The sequence below is a fragment of the Solea senegalensis genome, linkage group LG6, assembly GCF_019176455.1.
Source record: "Solea senegalensis isolate Sse05_10M linkage group LG6, IFAPA_SoseM_1, whole genome shotgun sequence".
Lineage (NCBI taxonomy): Eukaryota > Metazoa > Chordata > Actinopteri > Pleuronectiformes > Soleidae > Solea > Solea senegalensis.
In genome coordinates this window covers 12,378,249-12,399,528 of record NC_058026.1, presented here as the reverse complement: position 1 = coordinate 12,399,528, position 21,280 = coordinate 12,378,249, and the positions used below count along the sequence as shown (strand labels likewise).

General features: G+C 41.1%; 1 protein-coding gene and 1 long non-coding RNA gene across 5 annotated transcripts in view; one reads left to right on the top strand and one right to left on the bottom strand.

Annotated features, from left to right (window-relative positions):
- The window catches only part of ube2o (ubiquitin-conjugating enzyme E2O), a 31,968-nt gene extending 12,056 nt beyond the window's left edge, over positions 1 to 19,912 (top strand). The window contains exons 2-24 of one of the 4 annotated variants that reach the window (XM_044028227.1): positions 2,421 to 2,535; positions 4,802 to 4,861; positions 5,210 to 5,320; positions 5,725 to 5,822; positions 5,970 to 6,033; positions 6,718 to 6,861; positions 7,253 to 7,362; positions 7,473 to 7,623; positions 7,924 to 7,981; positions 8,229 to 8,394; positions 9,300 to 9,455; positions 10,274 to 10,428; positions 10,665 to 10,777; positions 10,912 to 11,040; positions 11,689 to 11,778; positions 11,857 to 12,178; positions 12,652 to 13,034; positions 13,150 to 13,330; positions 14,184 to 14,320; positions 15,378 to 15,581; positions 16,468 to 16,525; positions 17,732 to 18,560; positions 18,910 to 19,912. In XM_044028227.1, the coding sequence (XP_043884162.1) occupies positions 2,421 to 2,535; positions 4,802 to 4,861; positions 5,210 to 5,320; positions 5,725 to 5,822; positions 5,970 to 6,033; positions 6,718 to 6,861; positions 7,253 to 7,362; positions 7,473 to 7,623; positions 7,924 to 7,981; positions 8,229 to 8,394; positions 9,300 to 9,455; positions 10,274 to 10,428; positions 10,665 to 10,777; positions 10,912 to 11,040; positions 11,689 to 11,778; positions 11,857 to 12,178; positions 12,652 to 13,034; positions 13,150 to 13,330; positions 14,184 to 14,320; positions 15,378 to 15,581; positions 16,468 to 16,525; positions 17,732 to 18,560; positions 18,910 to 18,937 (3,862 nt within the window). In that variant the 3' untranslated portion in view covers positions 18,938 to 19,912. Of the gene's footprint in view, positions 1 to 2,420; positions 2,536 to 4,801; positions 4,862 to 5,209; positions 5,321 to 5,724; positions 5,823 to 5,969; positions 6,034 to 6,717; positions 6,862 to 7,252; positions 7,363 to 7,472; positions 7,624 to 7,923; positions 7,982 to 8,228; positions 8,395 to 9,299; positions 9,456 to 10,273; positions 10,429 to 10,664; positions 10,778 to 10,911; positions 11,041 to 11,688; positions 11,779 to 11,856; positions 12,179 to 12,651; positions 13,035 to 13,149; positions 13,331 to 14,183; positions 14,321 to 15,377; positions 15,582 to 16,467; positions 16,526 to 17,731 lie in introns of all 4 variants that reach the window. The other 3 variants (XM_044028225.1, XM_044028224.1, XM_044028226.1) reach the window with 3 other exon arrangements.
- On the bottom strand, positions 1,291 to 20,177 carry LOC122770986. The gene is made up of 3 exons (XR_006360573.1): positions 19,907 to 20,177; positions 17,491 to 17,495; positions 1,291 to 1,310 (listed from the first exon to the last, which is right to left on the bottom strand). It is a non-coding gene; the product is annotated as an uncharacterized LOC122770986 (long non-coding RNA).
- Between the last annotated feature and the right edge of the window lie 1,103 nt (positions 20,178 to 21,280).

Genomic DNA, 21,280 nt, shown 5'->3' with positions numbered 1-21,280 from the left:
CATTCATTGTTTTGGTCAGGCAAAGGTAGATCATTTCTTATCCTGGTCAAGAAGCTCAAATACTTGGCATGTACAGGTACAGGTGTTGTCTGCCATCATTACTAACAGTTTACCTATGGTCTTCATGCCAAAGGGAAATTGTGTCACAAGAAATGTGAATTTTTTGACAGGGGCCAGTAAATAGGCTGAACTGACCTGCACCACTCAGACACTTCATTGATAACATAAATGACTGCTCCTTCAGGCCGCAAGGGACAAACACGGTGGGGTGGTAACATTTGTATTAGTACTAATCACAATAACAACTGCCAGAAACCTGCATATTGTTAAAAAGTAGCCTTGTACTTGAACAATAACATGGCCCTGGCTCTCTTAAACCTGGAGTGGAATCCTAATTAATGTTATTGGTAAAACCTGTGTGTGTCCCAACTGTTTCACGTCAAGAGATATCTGCTGTGATAAAGGTTTATTATGCCAGATTTAAGACCTGCTTGAGCGTCACATACACATGTTGTATCATTTAAATTCATTCATACTTTGCTATATTTAAGACCAACTTTCAGTCACATCATTCCAGTCCAAATTTCAATGATCACAGAACTTTGTCAGATATAAAACATCAACGCTGGATGGTCCACTAAGACTTTTGCACAGTACTGTATGTGATCTGAATGATCAAGTTTCTAATGATCTTTGGTGTCTTGGTCTAAAGGGGATTGAACAAGGGTAGTGGGACTAAACTGGGATGTTTTCGGTACTCAATCACCCCTACATCTCTCACATGTTCGAGTAGCACTGCTGTAGACTGCTGTATTTTCTCTTCTCTAGCAATCACTCGGGGAGGGACATGCCGCTTTATAATAGAAGGTTAGATTACATGATGCAGCACGGCATCTATCGTTACAAATCAGGACTACCATACGACGGCTGTCCTGTCCTGCAGATTCATTTGCTAGTGGTACTTTGTCAAGGAATACAAGTTGTGTTGTGGTTTTCAGTTGTGAGTCACCATGTTTAATCCAGGGTTTCTTAATGCTGTTATCTACTGACCGATTTGAAATGGTCTTTGAACTGTGAGGAAATCAGCTACTACAGTAGTGCACTGCAGCACCATGCACTGAAAGAAGAAGAATTAAGAGAGCTGTGTGTGTGTGTGCGTGTGTGCGCGTGTGTGCGTGTGTGCGTGTGTGCATGCGTGCACGTGCACTCTTACCCCCAGAAGTAGAGACATGAAGAGCAGACAGGTCACTGTTTAATTGATTACAAGGGAACATGGTGACTCATCGATCGTACACACACTCACACACACACTCTTCCGCTCCCAGAATCCAGCGGAGTAGGGTTACATTGAGGCAAATTGGAAACACTGTATTTGTGAGAGAGTGTACATGGAAGAGCTTGTACTGATTACCTCCGCTAAGGAAGTTTTGTTTTCATTGGCGTGGTTTTATCTGCAAGTTTGTCTGTCCTTCTGTCAGCAACTTCCTGGGTGATCACCCTAGTAAATTTAACACATTAAATGTAGATAAGAATTTGCCCACTGATGACATTACAAAAAAATATCAAAACTCTTTCTCTTATAATGGGCAAAAGTGTAAAATGTTGTCATTAGTGTGCGGTTGTGGTGTCTTCACACTGCTAACATTGCATTCACTGCCACTGGAACTACAGCAAAACACCACCATTTTAGACAACAACATTCATCCTCACATGTAAAGAATTTTTTAAAGAATATTATGGAAATGTTGTTCAATAAAGGGTTTCGCGTACTGTTCCTTCAACTATCAGAGTGAGTGGCTACAAAAATTACAATCAGGGCCAGATTGAAAAATACTGAACATCAAGTAATTAAAATAACTAAAGGACAGTTTGAACTGACTTTATTGTCCTCACAAGTAGGTTTGAATCAGTATTTTCTTTCTATGAAGTGACGCCTCGACAGTTCGATTAAAATGTATGGTAACCGCTCTACCAACCAAAATCGAACACTCATCCTTCCTCTTATCTTTGAGCTGCACACTGATACAGGTTTGCTGAAAACACACCCTTCCTCCTCCCCCCTGTCAGTAGTTCATGTGCAACAGGTCTTTCATTTTTTCACCCCCCTCTTACTTCTAATTATGTGCTCCTCCTCTACTTCCATCTGTCTCTTTCTAAACTGTGAGGCTCTGGCTGCCACTGTGCTGTGCCTCCAGCTAATAAAGCAGCCTGTGCTGTAGCTTCCAGTGTAGTAGCCTGGTCTCCTGCAGGTAGCTTTTTGTAAACAACTTTTAGTACATTTTTTTTAAAAAAACATGGGTTGGGTCAATAGCAAATGTTACACTGGGAATTTTCTGAGGTGCCATTTTGACTGATTTTCAGTTGACAGTTTAAAGTGGGATTCTATCTGTATGATTTTTTTTTTGTTACATTTTCTGCAGGTGGTTCTTTCTGTTCTACTGTGGTGGTGCTGTTTCTGATGCTAGCACATGTACACATACCGGGCATGAAATTAACACTCGACCACACGCCAAATACGGGTACATTTTACAATTGGTGAGTGAAAATGTCAGTCTACCCGCCTAATGAGTACAGAGCAACTGTTGTGTTGTGGACATATCCGCTACATGTGTTTGTTTTTTTTTAGTTTAACTGTTACTCAACAGCGAAGTCCGACATTTTTTTAAGCCCAAAATGTGGCGGCATATTGCTGGGGTGAAGAGGCCGGTTGTAACAACGGACCAACAAAAAGGATGACGAGGATGATACAAAGAAAATGTCAAACTTGGTTGAATTACCTATATTTAATTGTAACAACCCACTACAGGGGCAAAAACCCTAATGACTAATGAATTGCTTAGTGATCAGTTAGGTGTTAATAAACGAGACCATCAGTGAGATGATTGCCTGTTTCTATTTCTGTTATTTTCTATTAACTAGGCCTAGTCATTAATTAGAATAAGTTGGTTAATAACTCGACAGCACTTTAATTTGTATTCTGAACAAGTTCAAGAAACATGCTTATGCATTTTCTGTGTTATTCACCTTTATTGGAGGCACAAAAATTGTGGCTGGTAAAAAAATGGATTTAAAAATCTACCTGCCACAGTTTCTGGTGCCCAAAAAAGTTAACTTCAGGCCCTGTACACACACAATCGTCCACTTGTGTCTCCTCTAAGTTTGGGTCCTCTGGGACCCCTGAGGGTTCGGCACAGTTTCTTAACTGTTCCTAGGACTGTGCTCTTCTGAACAGAGATGATGTTGTTGGAATCTGTTGGAGCCACTCTCACAGTTTGAGGGGTTACGACCTCTACTGCTCCTATCACCACTGGGACCACAGTTGCCTCTTCTCTAGCTCCTCTTTCAGCCCTCAACTTTCTCATGTTCCTCCTTCTTGATGTTGTTGTTGCTTGGGATTGCCTCATCAATCACACTGCTGTTTTATCAACCACCACTATGTCTGGTTGATTAGCCACCACCAGTTTGACTGTTTGGATCTGGAATTCCCATAGTTCTTAACGCTGTCAATCTCACCCACCCTTGTAGGCATCTTCCATCTTGACCCTGGTACCTCCTGTCTATACTCCACATGGATGTTTATATACACTATGCCAGTCACTTGGCTGTGCTGTTCCATGTAAGCATCTTACACCCTGCTGTGATGTGATACACTGTCCCCATTTGATTTCTGCTTAGGGAGTGGTTGGTCAGCCAGTTAGGTCCTGAGGCAAGGTCCTTCATGCTGTAATACTGTACCAGGTGTTGAGGAACCAGGGCAACCTGATTTAAAAAGTGGGTTACAGGAACACACCCTACATGGACTACAGCTATTCCAAACCTACTCACATCTCACAGATGTGCTCAGTTTAATTCACTTAATTAAATGGAATAGAAAAAAACAAAACACTGATCAATAATTTCATTATTTCATTTGGACAAAGTAACTAAGTAATTAATTAATTAATTAATTCAGGAAACCAATGAATCGATAATGAAAATAAAAATGAGTTGCAGTTTTGACATTAATAACTTCTACAAGAGCCATTGTGTGACACAATAAGCAAAACATTCTAGTTTATTTTTTTCAAATGTTTTCTTTTGGTTGAGAAAGAAGAAAGAAATTGAAAACCTCTGAGTTGGAGTACAATGCTGAGTGAAATGTACATGACACGTGGCTACCGGCTCTGGCAGGAAAACTGGAGTGAATCTATAACATTGACCTAAAATCCTTTGATAAGTCCTCAAAATCACAGACATGTGACTCTTAACTGTCCTGGATTATCTTTCATTGTCTACCAGAAACAGAATATCCCTATGGAATGAAGCTCTGTGCAATTTTATTTTATTTTTAAAAACTAAAGGTTTTATGTCTGGTTTCTGTCTGAATGGAAGTTGTCAGATATCGTGTGACACAGCAAATATTCTCCTCCTCCCCATCTCGGTCTCTCTCAGTCTCTCTCTCTGTCTCTTTTCAAATTTGGTTGTTGACATGTTCAGTTGGATTCTCAGACTAGAGTATCATGACCAGTTCAGTGCAATTTCTCTGTTTAAATGACTGAACCATTATCTCCGAGGGCATTTAAGCTCTGACTGCTCTGCTGATGGTGCATGTTGGAGCCTTCATGGCTGAGAGCAGGGACAGATCGTGGCCTCAGTGTGCCTGGGTCATCACAGGGTCACTGATGATGCTCTATTGTAGTTTTGGTGACAGCAGCTTCTGTCACAGGTGTTGTATGATGTTGTTGGATGTCTTGAAGGTGAGGTGAACCTAGCAGCTGTGTTCTTTTAATGTTTCTAAACTTGCGTTCTCTTTCTCTTGCAGCTGAAACTTGAAGACCGATCCATTGTCATTAGAGACATTGTGCGACGAAACCATTCGAATGTAAGTAGAGTTTTTAGTCAGCATCTTTGTCATTGTCTCAACTCTCTCCCTTTTTCGCTTCACTCTTTCCATTTTGTCTTGTTACTTTTGGCTCTTTTTCAATCAACGCTCCCATTGTCATTCATGTCACGCTTTACTGCTCCCTTCACTTTGCTGCATCAGACATGACTGGAATATATTATTGCAGGTTGACTCGTGCTAGACTGTCAACAAAATGCAACATAAAAATAAATACAACATAAAACTTTTGAAATTATTGTTTTTCTTGTGTTGGTCTAATTCAATAACCAGTGAAGTTGTTGGAAAATAGTTTGACAACACGCTGAACTTGTTTTTGTTGCATTACAGGACAACCAGTGTGGTATTGTTACCAACATCGACATCGAATGTGCAGTGAAACTAGTGGGAACAAACTGTGTTTTGTATCCAGTTAACAGCAAAGACCTGCAGCACATCTGGGTAAGAGAGAGATTTTTATGCCTTTCTTTTAGAGCTAAAATATGTCACAAGTATAGCAGTTATTTATTTATTTTCATTTTTTTAGTTCTACAATTCTAATCTAATTCAATAGAAATTGTCTCTATTTCTCACTAATATTTTCTTACTTTTTAAAGATCTTCCTGGGAATACATCATATTAGCATATTGTGACATATTACAGTAAAAAAGTACAGGTGTGAATAATGAGATTAGTTACCATTAAAGTAATTAGGAACACCTGAGCCAGTCATGCTGTGACAGTCAAAATACAAGCTGTAAAAAAAAGATGAATTATACATGTTTCCGGAATATATTGGTCCAATAATGTCACTACAAAAAACGTTAATAATTGACCGTTGTCCTGTTGTGATTTTGTCCCTCAAGTCCTTTATGTACGGTGACTACATTGCGTATGACTTCTGGCTGGGGAAGGTGTACGACCTGACTAATCACATCATCCTCAAGCTCTCCAATGGAGCCAGGTAGTGTGTGTGTGTGTGTGTTTGCAGTATGTGATTATCCAACATGTGTTGTCACCATGTGGGAGCCTGTCAGTGTCTGCATGCTGGTGCACATTCTTCAGTGGATGTCCCTCACTCCGCTGTGTGTCTCTCATTGTCTCCCTCCAGGTGCTCCATGAGCGTGGAGGACGGCGCCAAGCTTTATGACGTCTGTCCACATGTCAGTGACTCGGTATGTAGCCATTGGCTTTTCTGTCACTTCATGTCTTTTTTCTTCTTTTATTTCCCTGCTTCTTTTGCAAGCGGAAAAGAACAGCTGTTAGGGTTAGTTAAAGTACTTCTTAGGTTAGTAGTAGTAAGTCGTCTGATACAATTCAAACGGTGCAACCTGATATTTTTAGAGGTTGTGCAGTATCATATTTTCTGCAGCTATCGCCAAATTTATTTTTATTGTATTTATTTTTCTATGTTTGGTAGATTTTCCTTAATTTCCTCCACCTGGGTTATAAAATATAACCCAGTGATATCTATAACTTCTAGTTATCGGTTACGAATTATTTGAGCCTCTATTTCCACTGACGCTTAACTAACTGACACTGAATTATCTATTTTTATAAACAAATGCTACGAGCAAAATAATTTTTTTATTTGATTTTTTTTGTATTTTAAAGAAAGTAATTTTTTGTTATTTGTATGCTATGTACTCTTAATACTGACCCTGACCACGTAATAGAAAGGTAATAGAAATCAAATAAAAAAGACTAAATGCACTGTACTCGGACCTAATGCTGAGTTGTCTTTAATCTAAATGATCTGCTGCATTATAATCAAAAAGTTAATACCTGTTGTTGCACTTCAGATTAAGGACATTTGTTTTGCCATTATGTTTTACATTTGTTATTCTGTTGCTTTTCAGGGCCTCTTCTTTGACGAGGCATACGGTTTCTACCCAGGTCAGGTCCTCATCGGTCCTGCCAAAGTCTTCTCCAATGTGCAGTGGCTATCGGGGGTTAAACCTGTTCTCAGCAGGAAGTGCAAGTTCAGGGTGGTGGTAGAAGAGGTTAGAGGACTTTGTTTTTCACCAAACACACTTAACCACCTGTCGTTTGTTTGTGTGTGAGAATAACACATCCTCCTGACATATCATCACTTCAACATGGAGTGGAAGACTTTCAATTATGAATAGTGGTGACTCACTCAGTGAGTGCTCATGCACTAATATAGCTCTTGCTCCTATAATGCACAGCTCTTCGTGTTAGCTACAGTAATATGACGATTGAATCAGTTAACTTGTGCAGTTACCGTTCACAAAATTCTTGATCTATTTTATGGACTGCTGCGTACAAAGCTTTTCTTTCTTTCTTTTTTAAGTGACATTGTTTGAGTCATGAACTTAAATAACTTGGGGGCTGATTTTGATGTTAACTTATGTGCCATTGTGCTTTCCTCAGGTAAAGGTGGTTGAACTGAAGGTGACATGGATCACTAAGAGCTACTCCCCAAAAGGCTCCGACAGTGTATATCCACCTGCCTCCACCATCACACAGGAGAATCTCTGCAGGTCTGAATGTCCTCATGCACATTATGTTGAAGTTTATGCATAGATTTTGGTCACACGGTTACTTTATTTTGTCGCCCACGGTATAATGTTACTCTCTTGGTTTGGTTTAGGGTGCGACGTCTTGGTTATTATGACCACACCCAGAGGCAGCTGGGGGAGAGGGCCCTCTACATCTTCCCGGCCAAGGGAGATGCCACGCGCATCACCTGTGAAGGACCTGAGGGAGCAGCCATCCTGCCAGAAGATCCTGTGGCCAGAAAGGTGTGGATAAGAAATTTATTAGTTTCATGTGTCATAGTATACATTTAATTGTGCTCATTAACTAATTATCCCCTTAGGAGTAACTGCCTATTTTAGTTGATGAACAATAGTTATTTTATTCATGTCAATTTCATATCTTCACCTTTTGATTTGGCATGTTTACATGTTGATTGATTGTGTAATGTCCCCACTCTAATGAGTATATACAAAAAACAAATGCAAAATGTTGCTGTTGGTAAGCAAGAGACATTTCTGATCATGATTGAACTGTCAATCTGTGTGTTTTATTATTTCCCTCAGTTGAAACGGATGTTCAAGAAGGATTTGGGAAAGAAGATGGAGAACACTGACACACAAGGTACCAGACAATGTCTCTGTCCTCTAACCCAGCAATACTCTGCTGTTTGAGGCAGAATAATAATACATCAACTGGAATTATACTGGATATGAGTAGTTTCCTGTTAATCTGAAAGTGTAGCCTATGTTAAATTATTCTTATTCTTGAACATCAAGGTCATGAAAATATTCTCTCTTTTCTGTTTCTAGTCTGTTTTTTCTGTGCACAGTAGCATTTTTCAAATTCTCCTATTATTGTCTCGCACAAGGTGAACACAAATCAGAGCAGACAGACTCTTCCCAGCCCAACAACAACAATGGTCCCGTGGTGTCTGTCCAGAATTCCCTGGACCCCCAGAACACCAACGACACCTCAGCCGAGCACACAGAGCAGGATGCTGATGATGAGGCTGCAGAAGATACTGACGACACCAGGTGTGCTGTTTGTTTTTGTTTGTAGCTGTAAGAATTCCATTAATGTGAACATATCTTTGTGTTAGCACCTGTTAGTATTTCAGGTGTTTTGTTGGAGTGTGGTGCTGTAGACACAGTGAAGTGATTTAGTGCACAAAAATAACAAAAGCAAAACTTGCTACCACAACAAATTCGTACGCCAGAGCTAAATCAACTCTGTCCCTTAGCACAGTTTTTTTTAAATCCTTTTATAAGGAAAAATAGTCCAATGACATTACAGAAAACAGTGTGTCTCATGCCAAGAGTTCTAAGTTTGTATAAAGAACATCATGTTCCAAAAGCAGTCTCTCAGCCTGTTAATCCAGCGCTTTCATTATCCTTACATTTTAGTAATGTAGTAACAATGAAAAACATAGATCTGAACTATTTACATCCAGAGAAAAGGAGAAAGAATATGAGCAGGTGAGGAAGGACAAAATAAATAAGACTTGTTCAGTCACAATCCTTAACCTCTATTGTGTTTTCTAATGAGATGAATAGTAACCTGTAGAGCTTCAACGATTATTTTCATAATCGATTAATCTGTTGATAATTTTCTCGATTAATCGCTAGGTCCATAAAATATCAGAAAACCTTAAAAAATGTTGATCGGTGTTCATCAAACCTGGAAATGATGATGTTCTCAAATGTCTTGTTTTGTCCACAAACCAAAATGATTAACTTTTAATGTTTTTTCTTTGATATCCAGGGCAAAGAAATTACGAAAATACTCACATTTAAGAAGCTTAAACTATCGGAAGTCTTGTTTTAATCATGAAAAAAAGCTTCAAACCAATTAATCGATTATCAAAATAGTTGCTGATTAATTTAGTAATTGATTAATTGTTTCAGCTCTAGTAACCTGTGAGTTTAACCCCTGGTTGCAGTTCTCTGACGTCATCGGCGAGCTCCACCGCCTCCTCACAGAGCGGCGGTCTGGGAACGAACCGAAAGAAGAGCATCCCTCTCTCCATCCGCAACCTGAAGAGGAAGCACAAAAAGAAGAGGACCAAGTTCTCACGGGAGTTCAAGCCTGGAGACCGGTGGGTTTACAGCAGGACCACATATATTTTCTTCTTTCTTCTTTCTTTTCTTCCGCTCTTTTTTTTTTGTCTCGGCCTTTTCTTACAATAATCCTCTATTACTCATCATACTACTGTGGAATTGGTGACCACTGATCAATACACCTCAACATCATGATGTTGCACCAAATATGGCTGCAGCTCACTAGAGTTTAGCTTGTAAAAGGCTTGTTACCAGTGAAGATGTCACCTGTTAAAAGCCAGCATTGTCACATGAGTGATAGCTTTGTTTTTTGTATTTTTTTTAAATCCATCACAATTTATAAAGATGATTTCAGACACATATTCAGTGTTTGACATAAAATGGAAATGTGAATGCACCCTATCCCCATTCAGTGCACATTGATAAACACAAATGTGTTTCTTTGCAGCTTACTTTTACCCCAGTTTATTCTTACTCAAGCTGAAATTTTCTCAAGAATTTTGTTTTGAGGCAAAGGAAGAAGTGCTGGTTGACACAGGAGGCAGGAGAAAGTGGTGAAAGGAAGAAGTCAAGAGGAATGAAACAATGAAAAGGAAGACTGAGGCATCAGCATGCCAAGAACAGAAATAATTGAAGCAAATGAGAGCAGATAAATAATAGAGAAGATAATAAGACTGGATAAATAGAGGGGAAAAATAGTAACGGCAATGTCCTATTGTAGTTTTCCTTTTGTGATGCATAAACGAGGGAGACTTTGTTCTCAATACAATCAAAGCAAAGGCAGAGTTTTAAAATGTTCAGAACTAAAAACCTCTTTGCTGAAGTGACGCACAAGACTAATGTGTGTTTTGTACAGGGTGGCAGTGGAAGTTGTGTCCACTAAGACCACTGCCGACGTGATGTGGAAGGACGGGCGAGTGGAAAAGGGGATCCGATCAAACAACCTCATCCCGATCCAACACCTCGACAGCCACGAGTTTTGTCCCGGAGACTTTGTGGTGGACAAACGACGTAAGGGGAAATCGATTTCATTAAGTAGTTTCAGTGTGTCAGGTTTTTGTCTGTGTGAACTGTGAATGTGTTTTTATATTTGCATATCTATGACCATGGAGCACAATACAGAACAATATCTAGGCCCTTTTGCTGCTATTTCCAAATATGTTTTTAAATTAAACCGCAAATACAGTGTTAAATATAATGAAGTGTCATGGTGACCTTGCTCTACTCCCTAACTGGGTCTATTTCAGCTCAAGCCCTGCAGGATCCAGGAGTGTACGGTGTGATCCAGTCCGGCGATCACAAGGGCAGAACGTGCGTTGTTAAATGGATCAAACTCAACCCCACGAGTGACGACGTGGAGGTGAGTCAGCGGCACAAGATGACACCATTTTGTGCTGTAAAGACTGTGGAAAAAACCTCAGGTGTCTGTGTGTTTGAGTGTCAGACAGAGGAAAAAGGTGAAACTGATACCTGGTTATTTTTGTTATAATCCAGGTCATCGGTATGGAGGAGGACGTCAGTGTGTACGACATTGCAGATCACCCAGACTTTCACTTCCGCACCACGGACATCGTCATCAGAATATGGAACTCGGAGAACGGACAGAATGACTGTGAAAATGAAGTGAGATCAACAACAACAACAACAAAGAAATCTCTCATTTAATTGAATCTTATGGCCTTGTGAAAGCTGATTTATTACTTTTCCTCTAAATTCAAATTCATTTACATTTTTGCTTGTACATTTATATGACTTTTCTTTGGCATTAAATATAATATGATCAATATCTTTGATTAACTTTTAACGTTTTGGAATTTTAGGTTGAAACACTTGTCTGTAAAGGCCTTTGCACACCAGAGATGATGACAGTTAACGTAATTGCTAATCATTCAGTCAGTTGTTCAGGAACTTAAATTTAACCACGTAACCTCAAGTCCATGATGGACTCGGATCTGTTAACAAATGTGAGGAAGTTCCTGTTTGTTTGTAAACAGTCTTTTACATTTAAAACGTTTTCTTATTTTCTTATTATTAATGTCATGTCATCAAGTCACACACCCTGGTTGATGGATCGATTGATTGCTGTGAACCCGTCAGAAGTGAAACTTTGGGGAAAAAAAAGAGCTGCAAAATGAATTGTGATTCAATCTTATGTGAAAGTCACGTTGAATGGATACAGGTTTAAAAATATTAACGTCTGAGTAAATTGCATGGAAAATAATATTAATAATAATAACAATAATATTAATAATCCTTTCTGTACTCCCTCAGACATCTGTAGGTCAGGTGTCCAGGGTGGATGTGAGCAGCAAAGTGGAGGTGGTGTGGGCAGACAACTCCATGACCATCGTCCTGCCGCAGGTTCATGTTTATTCCATATAAAGATCAATGCCATTGTTTTGTGTCTGTTGTTAATAGTCTCCTAAAAATCACACACAGCACCTCTACAACGTGGAGTCCGAGATCGAGGAGACGGACTACGACTCTGTGGAGGAAACCAGCAGCGTCCTGTCCACGGAGGAGTGGGAAGACGAGAGTGACAGCTGGGAGACGGATAACGGCCTCACCACTGAAGATGACAGTTACGTCAACAACGCCGATGTCACCGACACGGCGACCCCGACCCCCACGCCCACTGGAACCACAGCCTTCATCATCCCCCCACAGGAGGGCAATAAAGCTGGGGTCACCAGCCCCACTAAAGCACTTACTGGAGAGGACGGAGACGCTTCTCTGGCTGTTGCCAGTCCTTCTGGAGGAGGTGAGGATCTTATTTTAGCATTTGTATTATTGTTTGTTTTCAAGGACGAATTATAGACTTCACGCTGCAAAACATTCTCCTTAATTCTCTTGGGAACCTTTTTTTTATTTTTGTCCCACTCAAAGTGTTAATGGGAAAATGACAATTTAATATGTACACTCAAGTTACTGCAGGTACAGTGCAAGTGACACAACTGTGGGTTATTAGACAGTTTATTTAATGAGCAAAATAAAAAGGCTTACTCATAGTATGTGGCCCACTAGTTCCATTTATAACATCACTATATACAGCACTCAGGATAAATGATTACACAATGTGAAAAATAAGATTCTTGGCAAATTCTCTTCACTGTGTTTTGGCAAAACTGAGGTTTATTAAATGTATTTAATGAGGTCAGGGATAATATGGATAATATCTTTCATCCAAATGCCACTGTTCATTACACAGAATAATGAACTCTAACGTTTTTTTAGGAACGACTCCAGGAGGAGCAGTGAACGGAGCGGAGAAGCCCAGTAAAGATGGTGCCTCCCGGGGCTTTAGGGAGTTGAAAGAAGCCTTGAAAATCCTGGAGAGCCTAAAGAACATGACTGTGGAGCAGTTGTTGACCGGTGGCTCGCCAACATCTCCGACCGCCGCTGAACCAACTTCCACAGCTAACATAGCCAGTTCAGTGACGCCTGCGCCTTCGGAGAAACCCACTAAGGAGAAACGCTTTCTGGATGACATTAAGAAGCTGCAGGAGAACCTGAGAAAGACGCTGGATAATGTGGCCATCGTCGAGGAGGAAAAGATGCAGGCTGTGGTGGAGGCAGGCGGGAGTGGAGGAGCAGCGACCGAGGTTTGTGTTAAACAAGTAAGAGTTTATTTGAATTTAAATTTGGGCCAAATGTTCAAGTGCATTTCAAATAAATAAACAAACAGGTGAAACTTTATATTGTGCATTCATCTGTTGCTGTGTTGCGGTTCAGGTGGAGAGAGCTGGAGATGAAAAGCCCCAGCAGGAGCCACAGACACCTGTTGGTGGACAAGAGTGGCCCAGTGAGTTTCTCAGCGACACGCCAGTACTGTGCCAACAGAGCGGTGGCAAGCCTGGCGTCACCTTCACCAGTGCCAAGGGAGAGGTGTTCTCTGTGCTGGAGTGGGCACCAGGTGAGTGATGAGGTTTGCTTCTCCTCCCTCTCCACTTCCTTTCACTCTTTTCTCTCCTTCTCTCCCTCTGCCTTTTTTTTTTTTATCCCTTCCTTGAACCACTTTTAGTCTTCAACCAACATATGGTGTGATGATTGCTTTTAGGTTTTCTTTCATATACTCACATAACCATTTGTGGTTCCTAAACTCTCAGAAAAGTGTGATGATAAGACCCAGAAACTGCACTGTTTAAGGTCTTCTCCAAAGAAACTGATAGAGTAGCTGGCCACTGTTGAACCTTGGATTATGAGTGAACAAGGCCCAGATTATTTCAGGGAGAGAGAGCACAGGTCTCAAAGATTGATGTGCAAGTTTGATTATATGTATAAGCCCTGACAAGTCAGAGTCTGAGACGCCCTGCAGTTCATGTCGAGCAGTTTGATTCCAAAGACCTGGTAACCGAAATCTCCCCCAACATATGGATGCTGAAGATTGTAAAAATAATTGTGGGTGAGAGGACATCAGCTGAGGAAGTGGTCTCTAATCCATCCTAAGTACAGATTTTGTTTATGCAGCTGGACACGTGTTCTCAAACCACCTCTGAATGTGTTTTTTGTGATAAATAATTCATTCTGTATGTGACCAGATCATTCTACTACCCTTATATCACAACCCTTAGTGATAGTTTAAGGGAGTGTTGCTTAGTCACACAGCAAACAAAAGACCCCACATTTCTTTGTTATTATCAGTGGTAATGTGAGGCAGATACTGTCATCCTGTAATTATACTTCTGTGTCTTGCTCAGACGAGCTTAAATGTATTTGCACCGTATATGTATTGCCTTTTACTCACACACGTCGTCTCTCTGTCACAGACACTCACTCATTTAAGAAAATGGAATTTCAGCCAGCCGAAGCAAAGAAGTTCTTCAGCACAGTGAGGAAGGAAATGGCTCTGCTGGCAACGTCACTGCCGGATGGCATCATGGTCAAAACATTTGAAGATCGCATGGTTGGTTTCTAGTCATTCGTGGCATTAAGAAGCACAGAATTGGTTGTTGGTTGAAAAAACACTAATGAACTGAAATTAGGGTCATCAACAATTTTGAGATTTTGTATAATTCTGTTTGTGTTTATAAATTATTCCCTGCAAGCCTGCGGAAATTTGTGTGCAGTTTAGAGCTGCAACTAACGATTATTTTCTCGATTCATCGTGTAATTGTTTGGTTCATAGAAAATATTGATCAGTGTTTGTCAAACCTGGAAATGATGATGTTCTGTCTTGTTTTGTCCACAAACCAAAATGATTCAGTTTTAATAATTTGTTTGTTATCTGGAGCACATAAAGTAGAACATATTCACATTTAAGAAGCTAAAACATTCAGAAATCTTGTTTTAATAAGAAAAAAGCTTCAAACCGATAAATCGATTATTAAAATAGTTGATGATTAATAATCAATTAATCAAGTAATTGTTTCAGCTCTAGAGCAGTGCCTGTCATGACTCATGCTGCCTCTGAAAGTTCAGCAAACCATGCGACCCCACCCCAATTTAAACTGAATGAGCAGCATCTGAGTGCAGCACAGACCTGCTGAAGATGGAGGCATAGTTGAAAATGTGTGATGAACACTATGTAAACATTAATTTTCTCTCTACACACACACTCTCTTTGGCCGTGTGTTTACAGATGAATGCAGCTTTGAATTCATAATATTGTGACTCATTCATGCAGTGTTTTCCCTCAGATAACGATAATGCATAGTCACACACTTTGAAATTATACCTAAACATCATTTAACAGCCTCATTATCATTTTTTAGATATATTTTTAAACCCATATGCAAGTTTTCTTCTGGTTTAAAATGGCAAGCAGCAGATTGAAAAGGGAAATTTAGTAGGATCTAAAGGTTTATAGTGAATGCTAATTCATTTTTAATTAAAATGAAACCTTAAAGATGCAGGCAAAGTTAAAGTTAATTTACTTCACTGTAGTGTTTTTTTAGGATGTCGTCATATTCTCTGGCATGATCTATCTACATTCCTCTCTTTCTTTGCTTTCTCCCATCCAGGATCTGTTCTCGGCTCTGATCAAAGGACCGACCCGCACACCCTATGAAGACGGCCTTTTCCTGTTTGACATCCAGCTGCCCAACATCTACCCAGCTGTGCCGCCGCTGTTTCGCTACCTGTCGCAGTGCAGCGGTCGCCTCAATCCCAACCTCTACGACAATGGCAAAGTCTGCGTCAGTCTACTCGGCACCTGGATTGGAAAGGTGGGTGCTGTCTTAAGTGACTTATTTAAAGTTTTACATGATTGTGTGACGTTGACCATGAACTAAACCATCACACCGTTTAAACCTGCAGCAGTGTTTTGAATTTCCTGCTTGGAACCATCATTTATCCCATTTTGTGTCAACATAAGGGACCAGCATTGGAAAATTAGCATTAGCTACCATATTAAATAAACACAGTGCAAAGATGAAAATGTAGTGAAAATAGTACAGCAAACAAATAAATAATTAGCCAATTCATTGATAAACCAATGATTATGTCACCATGAAAGAATATCTTTGGGTTTTTCATTGTTGATGATATAAAATAAGGTTGTTCAAAACTTCAAAAACAGTCTCTTTTTAGAGATCATTGCGGCTAAGGGTACACAATATTTCCTGATCCTGAAAGATTTGTGTTGTTTTGATTCTTGCAGTTTTTCTTGGGGAAAGAGATTTTATTTGTTATCACTCACAATCGTCAAGATTCTTAAAGATAAGAAAAAGATATGTGATATGTTTTTGTTGAGCAGTGTACCTACTGTATATCAGCCAAACTGTTTAAACACTGTTCAAATTCGTTCAAATCTTTGAAGGACCATTTCATTTTTGGCTGCCTCCACTTTGGTCAAATTCACATCACACATGTCTCCCTTTGAAAGATTTTCATTTCATTACAATTCCCACAATCCCCTGCTTCTTCCCAGTGTCCAAGGTCTTTTGTTATTGGTTAGTCTCAGACCCCTAGCAGAAATGTTATACTTGTGTCTTTTATAATCTAGAGTAGTTTTTAAAAGGTTTTAGTAAAAGTGAATAAACTGTGTGTGTGTCTGCACCCTTTTCTGAATCCTTTGTGCTCATCTGTTGTGGTCATGTGATTGATCCACAGGGCACAGAGAGATGGACCAGTAAATCCAGTCTGCTGCAAGTTCTCATCTCCATACAAGGTTAGTGCGCACGCACACACATTCATACAAACAGTTCTCTCATCTGCAGCACAGTAATGTTTTATTCACGTCTTTATTTGCTCTAAGTGCAGAGTCACACACACAATCACCCAATCAGTTATCTGGACCTTAGACATCACACTGTTATTCGTACAGTGCCGCATCACTGATGTGCCTTTTCTCCATCTCCTGACCAGACTTAAGTTAAACACTCTCCACCACAAAATGCAGCTCAGAGCATCACTTTAGCAAATAGAATGGATAAAAATCTGTGGAGATCCTAAAGGGAGAAGCTGAAAGACAAAGAGGAATGTAATAGAATTGCTTTACTGTCAGTCGGTTGGGTGGAGGCTGCACAGCTGCCACATGTCATACTATATTTTGTATAAGTTAGAAGAGATGGAGGAGGCTATAGACTATTCTATAGCACATTTTACTGATTACAGTGCAGTAATTAAGTCCTTGTATAGCAACAGCAAACCAAAAAAAAAAAATGGTCGGGCACACCCTTGTTAATGATATAAACCAAGACAATTAAAAAAAATAATGCTTCACAAGTAAAAAACAGGTGGTGGTGATGAGCTGCTGCACCGACATTCAGGAAACTAAATGTATCTAGTGTGGAAATGCCCTGAAACTGTAGTGTGTGACATTTAAATACAAACAAATCTTTGTTACATTCAAACAATTGTCGATTGAGTCCGTACAATGCTGATTAGTCCAGTCAGCTCCACACTACTCTCTCTCGGTTTGTCAGTACAGCGGTGTTTACGTCTCGTGTTGCCTGGACACAGGAAGTGACGCCTTTTATGTCGAGACAGTTGGAGGCATCGGCAACATTGCTGTAGAAAAGTGAGACAGCTGCAAACAGGCTTGAGAATCACGAAATGTGTCGGAAGTGAATTTTTCTTCTGCTCAAATAACTCAGTCATTTAGCACTTTTCATAGGACAAAGGCTTATTGACCACACCTGTCTCTGCACCGCCAGTGTATACACACACATGCCCTCCCTCTGTCAGGCCTGATGGCACCAGAAGTAGAATAATAACGTCAACAACGACAATAGCCACCAAAAAGTTACACACTGCAGCTTTAAATTATAAGTTGCCCAAAATGAAAGAAGGGAACTAATCAGTTGTCAAAGTAAGAACATGAGTTGTAACATGAAATAGCTCATCATGACATATGTGTGTGATTTTCCTGTAGGCCTTATCCTAGTCAATGAGCCTTACTATAATGAGGCCGGCTTCGACAGTGACCGAGGCCTTCAGGAAGGGTATGAGAACAGCCGCTGTTACAACGAGATGGCCCTGATTAAGATGGTTCAGTCTATGACGCAGCTTCTGCAGAGTCCTGTAGATGTTTTCAAGCAGGAGATTCAAGAGCACTTTAACTCAAACGGGTGGCGCCTCGTCCACCGCCTTGAGGTGTGGCTCGAGCTGAACGACGCTGCTGAGAGGAGCCACTCGCACGTGTCCTGCAGGGGTTCGCACTCTAAAGACCGACCCTCGTCTGTGGAGCCTCTGGACGAGCAGCTGCCCCTGGGATCGGGGCCTGTGGCAGTGGCACACAGCAGCCCCAGTAAGCCCGGTGAGGAGGGGGTCATGGGAGTTACCAGTATCATGGAGGAGGAGCTGGAGGATTCAGGGCTGAGTCTCTCCACCACAGCAGCTTCTCAGCAGGAGCTGAGCCAGACCTCAGACTGTGACAGCAGCAGCCAGGTAAAGGCCTCTCTGGGTGGCGACAACAGGGCTGTGTCCACAGTGCCCAGCTCTGTCCGTGGTGGGACATCAGAATCCGGTTCTGTCACAGTTAGCGGAGGAGGGGTTGGCTCCACTGGAAGCCAGCCAGTGGTGCGACCAAAGAAACGTAGAAAGAGCTACAGGAGTTTCCTCCCGGAGGGCAGCGGCTACCCGGATATCGGCTTTCCACTCTTCCCGCTCTCTAAAGGATTTGTGAAGAGTGTCCGAGGTGTGCTGCTGCAGTACCGAGCTGCGCTGGCCGCTGCCGGCTTCATTGAGCACACAGAGGACAAGTAAGTGCCTCGTCGCCATTCCCAGACTGTCCTCTGCACTGCTTCCTGCTCTTTTCCCCCTTCATCTCTGCTAACTTTTTCATCTGCCTCAAGCTTTAGAGGAGGATCCATTACTTATCTTGTCCAGAACTGCACTGCGCCCCAGCACTGCCTACATTTTGTCCTTTAACTCCATTCCTAAGTCTGTACTGCTCCTGCTGCCCCCAATCTCCTCAACAGTTTGCCTTTTGTCTCCCATAATCCCAATAATCCCAATAATCACAACTGCAGGAGAAAAGCATCTTTGATCAGGAGACTGAGCAAACTGGTTTGGATGCAACTTGATAATAATGTCTTTGTTTTCCTTTAGTGTCCTTGCAGATGAGTGTTATGGATAAAGCTGGGTGGCGCTCACATAGGCACCATCATCTTTTAAAGGATGCAGGTAAAATTAAAGAGCTTTTACTGGAGGTAAACAAAGTTTTTTTTTTTAGTCCCCGTCAGCCTCAGCAGGACTTCAGTGGCAGTGACGTGGATGTAAAAAGGACAGAATCAGATGAAGAGAGAAAAAAATCTGTGCCATGAACTCTCTCCCGTCCACCTCATTCGCCTCCAGCAAGCTTCCACCACACTTGTTCAATCTGCCTGAAAAACAGACTGGGTTCCACTGGAAAAGAAAAAACTGCAAATCCCAGCTCGCTTGGCTGTTGAGCTCACTGCGACTCTCTGTAGCACTACTAAATATTATTGCTGAAAACATCCTGCACTACAACACACACACGGACAACCTGGTCTGGAAGACACTGACCAGGAGGAGTCGTTTAAGTAGAAGTGACGCTTTCTGCCAAATTGCTCTCTGTTCACAAATAAACGCACACACTCGGACACAAATGGTCCAGTAGAATGTACTGAATGTCAGTAAAACTGCCAACAACAGCTTCACCAATTTGTCCACTACACTTGCTGGTATTTGTCCTTCGCCAATCACTCGCACTGAACCACGCGACAAACACCCAACGAGTGACAACGTTTACATAAGAATCACCCGCGCGGGTCAGACTGCTGTAGCTGTTTGGTGTGAAGAGAAGCCGGTCAAGGTAAAGGACGACGGTCTGTGCTCTAGTCCAACGAGAAATGGGATTGGGCCTGAAGAGACTGTACTGTTCAGTGTGGAGCTTATTTACCCATGATGCTCGTCACTGCTGTGACGGACACGAAACCACATCACTGCAAATGACACAATTTAAAGAATAAACAAAAAAAGAGAGAAGGAAAATCCATTCCATCATTTCTTGTCAACATGTTGCCTTACTTGAAATGTTAGACCATTGTGTGCAGAACTGCTGTGTCATGATTCAGGCATTCACACACACACAGACTTAACACTAAAACCACTAAAACCCAATCCAAGTGTTTTCCTCCTCTAATAGAACACATCTCTGATAAATCCCTCCCTTTATTCCTATTCCATGTGTCACACTGCTGAGTTTAATGACATCAGAAGCCGAAACCACAGTACGTGTATTTACTTAATCTGCTTGATGAATATTTTCACTTATTCCTGTCTCCTGGTTCAACATCTCATCCTGCAAAGACGACGGCAGAGTGAAAAAACGACAGCACACAGGCCAAACAGTAGCAGACCTGACTGTTGTCTGCGACTTTATTAGATTCCTTTTTTCTTTATTGCGATCTAGATGAAGAAGAAAAAAAAAAAGATAATTGGGTTTTACTTAAAGTCGCCTCGTCACAGATTAACTGTGAAACTCACCTTTGGGTCCAATCGTGTTTCCTGCGTGAAGTCCTTGTTTACATCTATTTAAGTCCCACACCGAACGTCACGTTATAAATCAATATCAGCGTTATAATTTGACTATGATTTAAACGGGTCAGACAAAAAACCCCTCGTGTTTGCTATGGTCTCTGAAATAAACGAGGGAGCCTCCGGCTGGCTCTGTATTTTATTTGAACAAAGAACCTTGATGCTGAACAGTGTTTGTGAATGACATGAATGTGCTGCTGTGAGACGCCGAGTGAGATATGAGAGGATGAAAAACCACGAGCCAAGAGTTTAACAAAGAAAAGAAACACTTGAGGGGGGTGGGGGAAATAAAAAGGGTCTGTTTGTTTTGCTTTGTCTTCCGTCGTTTCCTCCCGTCTGCTCTTAAAGTCTCCCGCGTCAGACGTGACTTTCAGGCATCCACGACGTTTTACTTCCCCGTCGTCATTCTGCCGCCTTCTTCACGGGCTACTGTAGCTGTAGCATGTAGCTGCATTTGCTTTACTGTCTATTAACGCACACATGTTTGTGTGTGTGTGCTGCTGCTGTTTGTTAAACGTCACCCTCACAGTTCTTGGAGGAGCTCATTGTTGATTAATCGGAGCTCTGGCTGCACAATATGCTGTTCTGACACATGTTGCCATTGCGACGTGATACATAATTGGTGCGACTTGTCTATTTTCTTCTGAAATCTCAACTCAAAATAACAAACATTTGACTTTATCTTGGAGACCGTCAACAAAAAAACCCCCACACACATTCAATAGTCTTGAGAGAAAATGACTGCAGTGTACTTCGGATTCCATTTATTTTGGGATTAATTACGCAACACCAGTCAAAGGTCAAACACTTGTCTCCTCCGAGAATTCACAGGTGACATTTCTGCTTCTTTTCGCTCGTCTTCTTTCTCATTCGTCACAAACCGAAACAGAAAATGTGAAGCAAAAATCTGGGAAAAAGC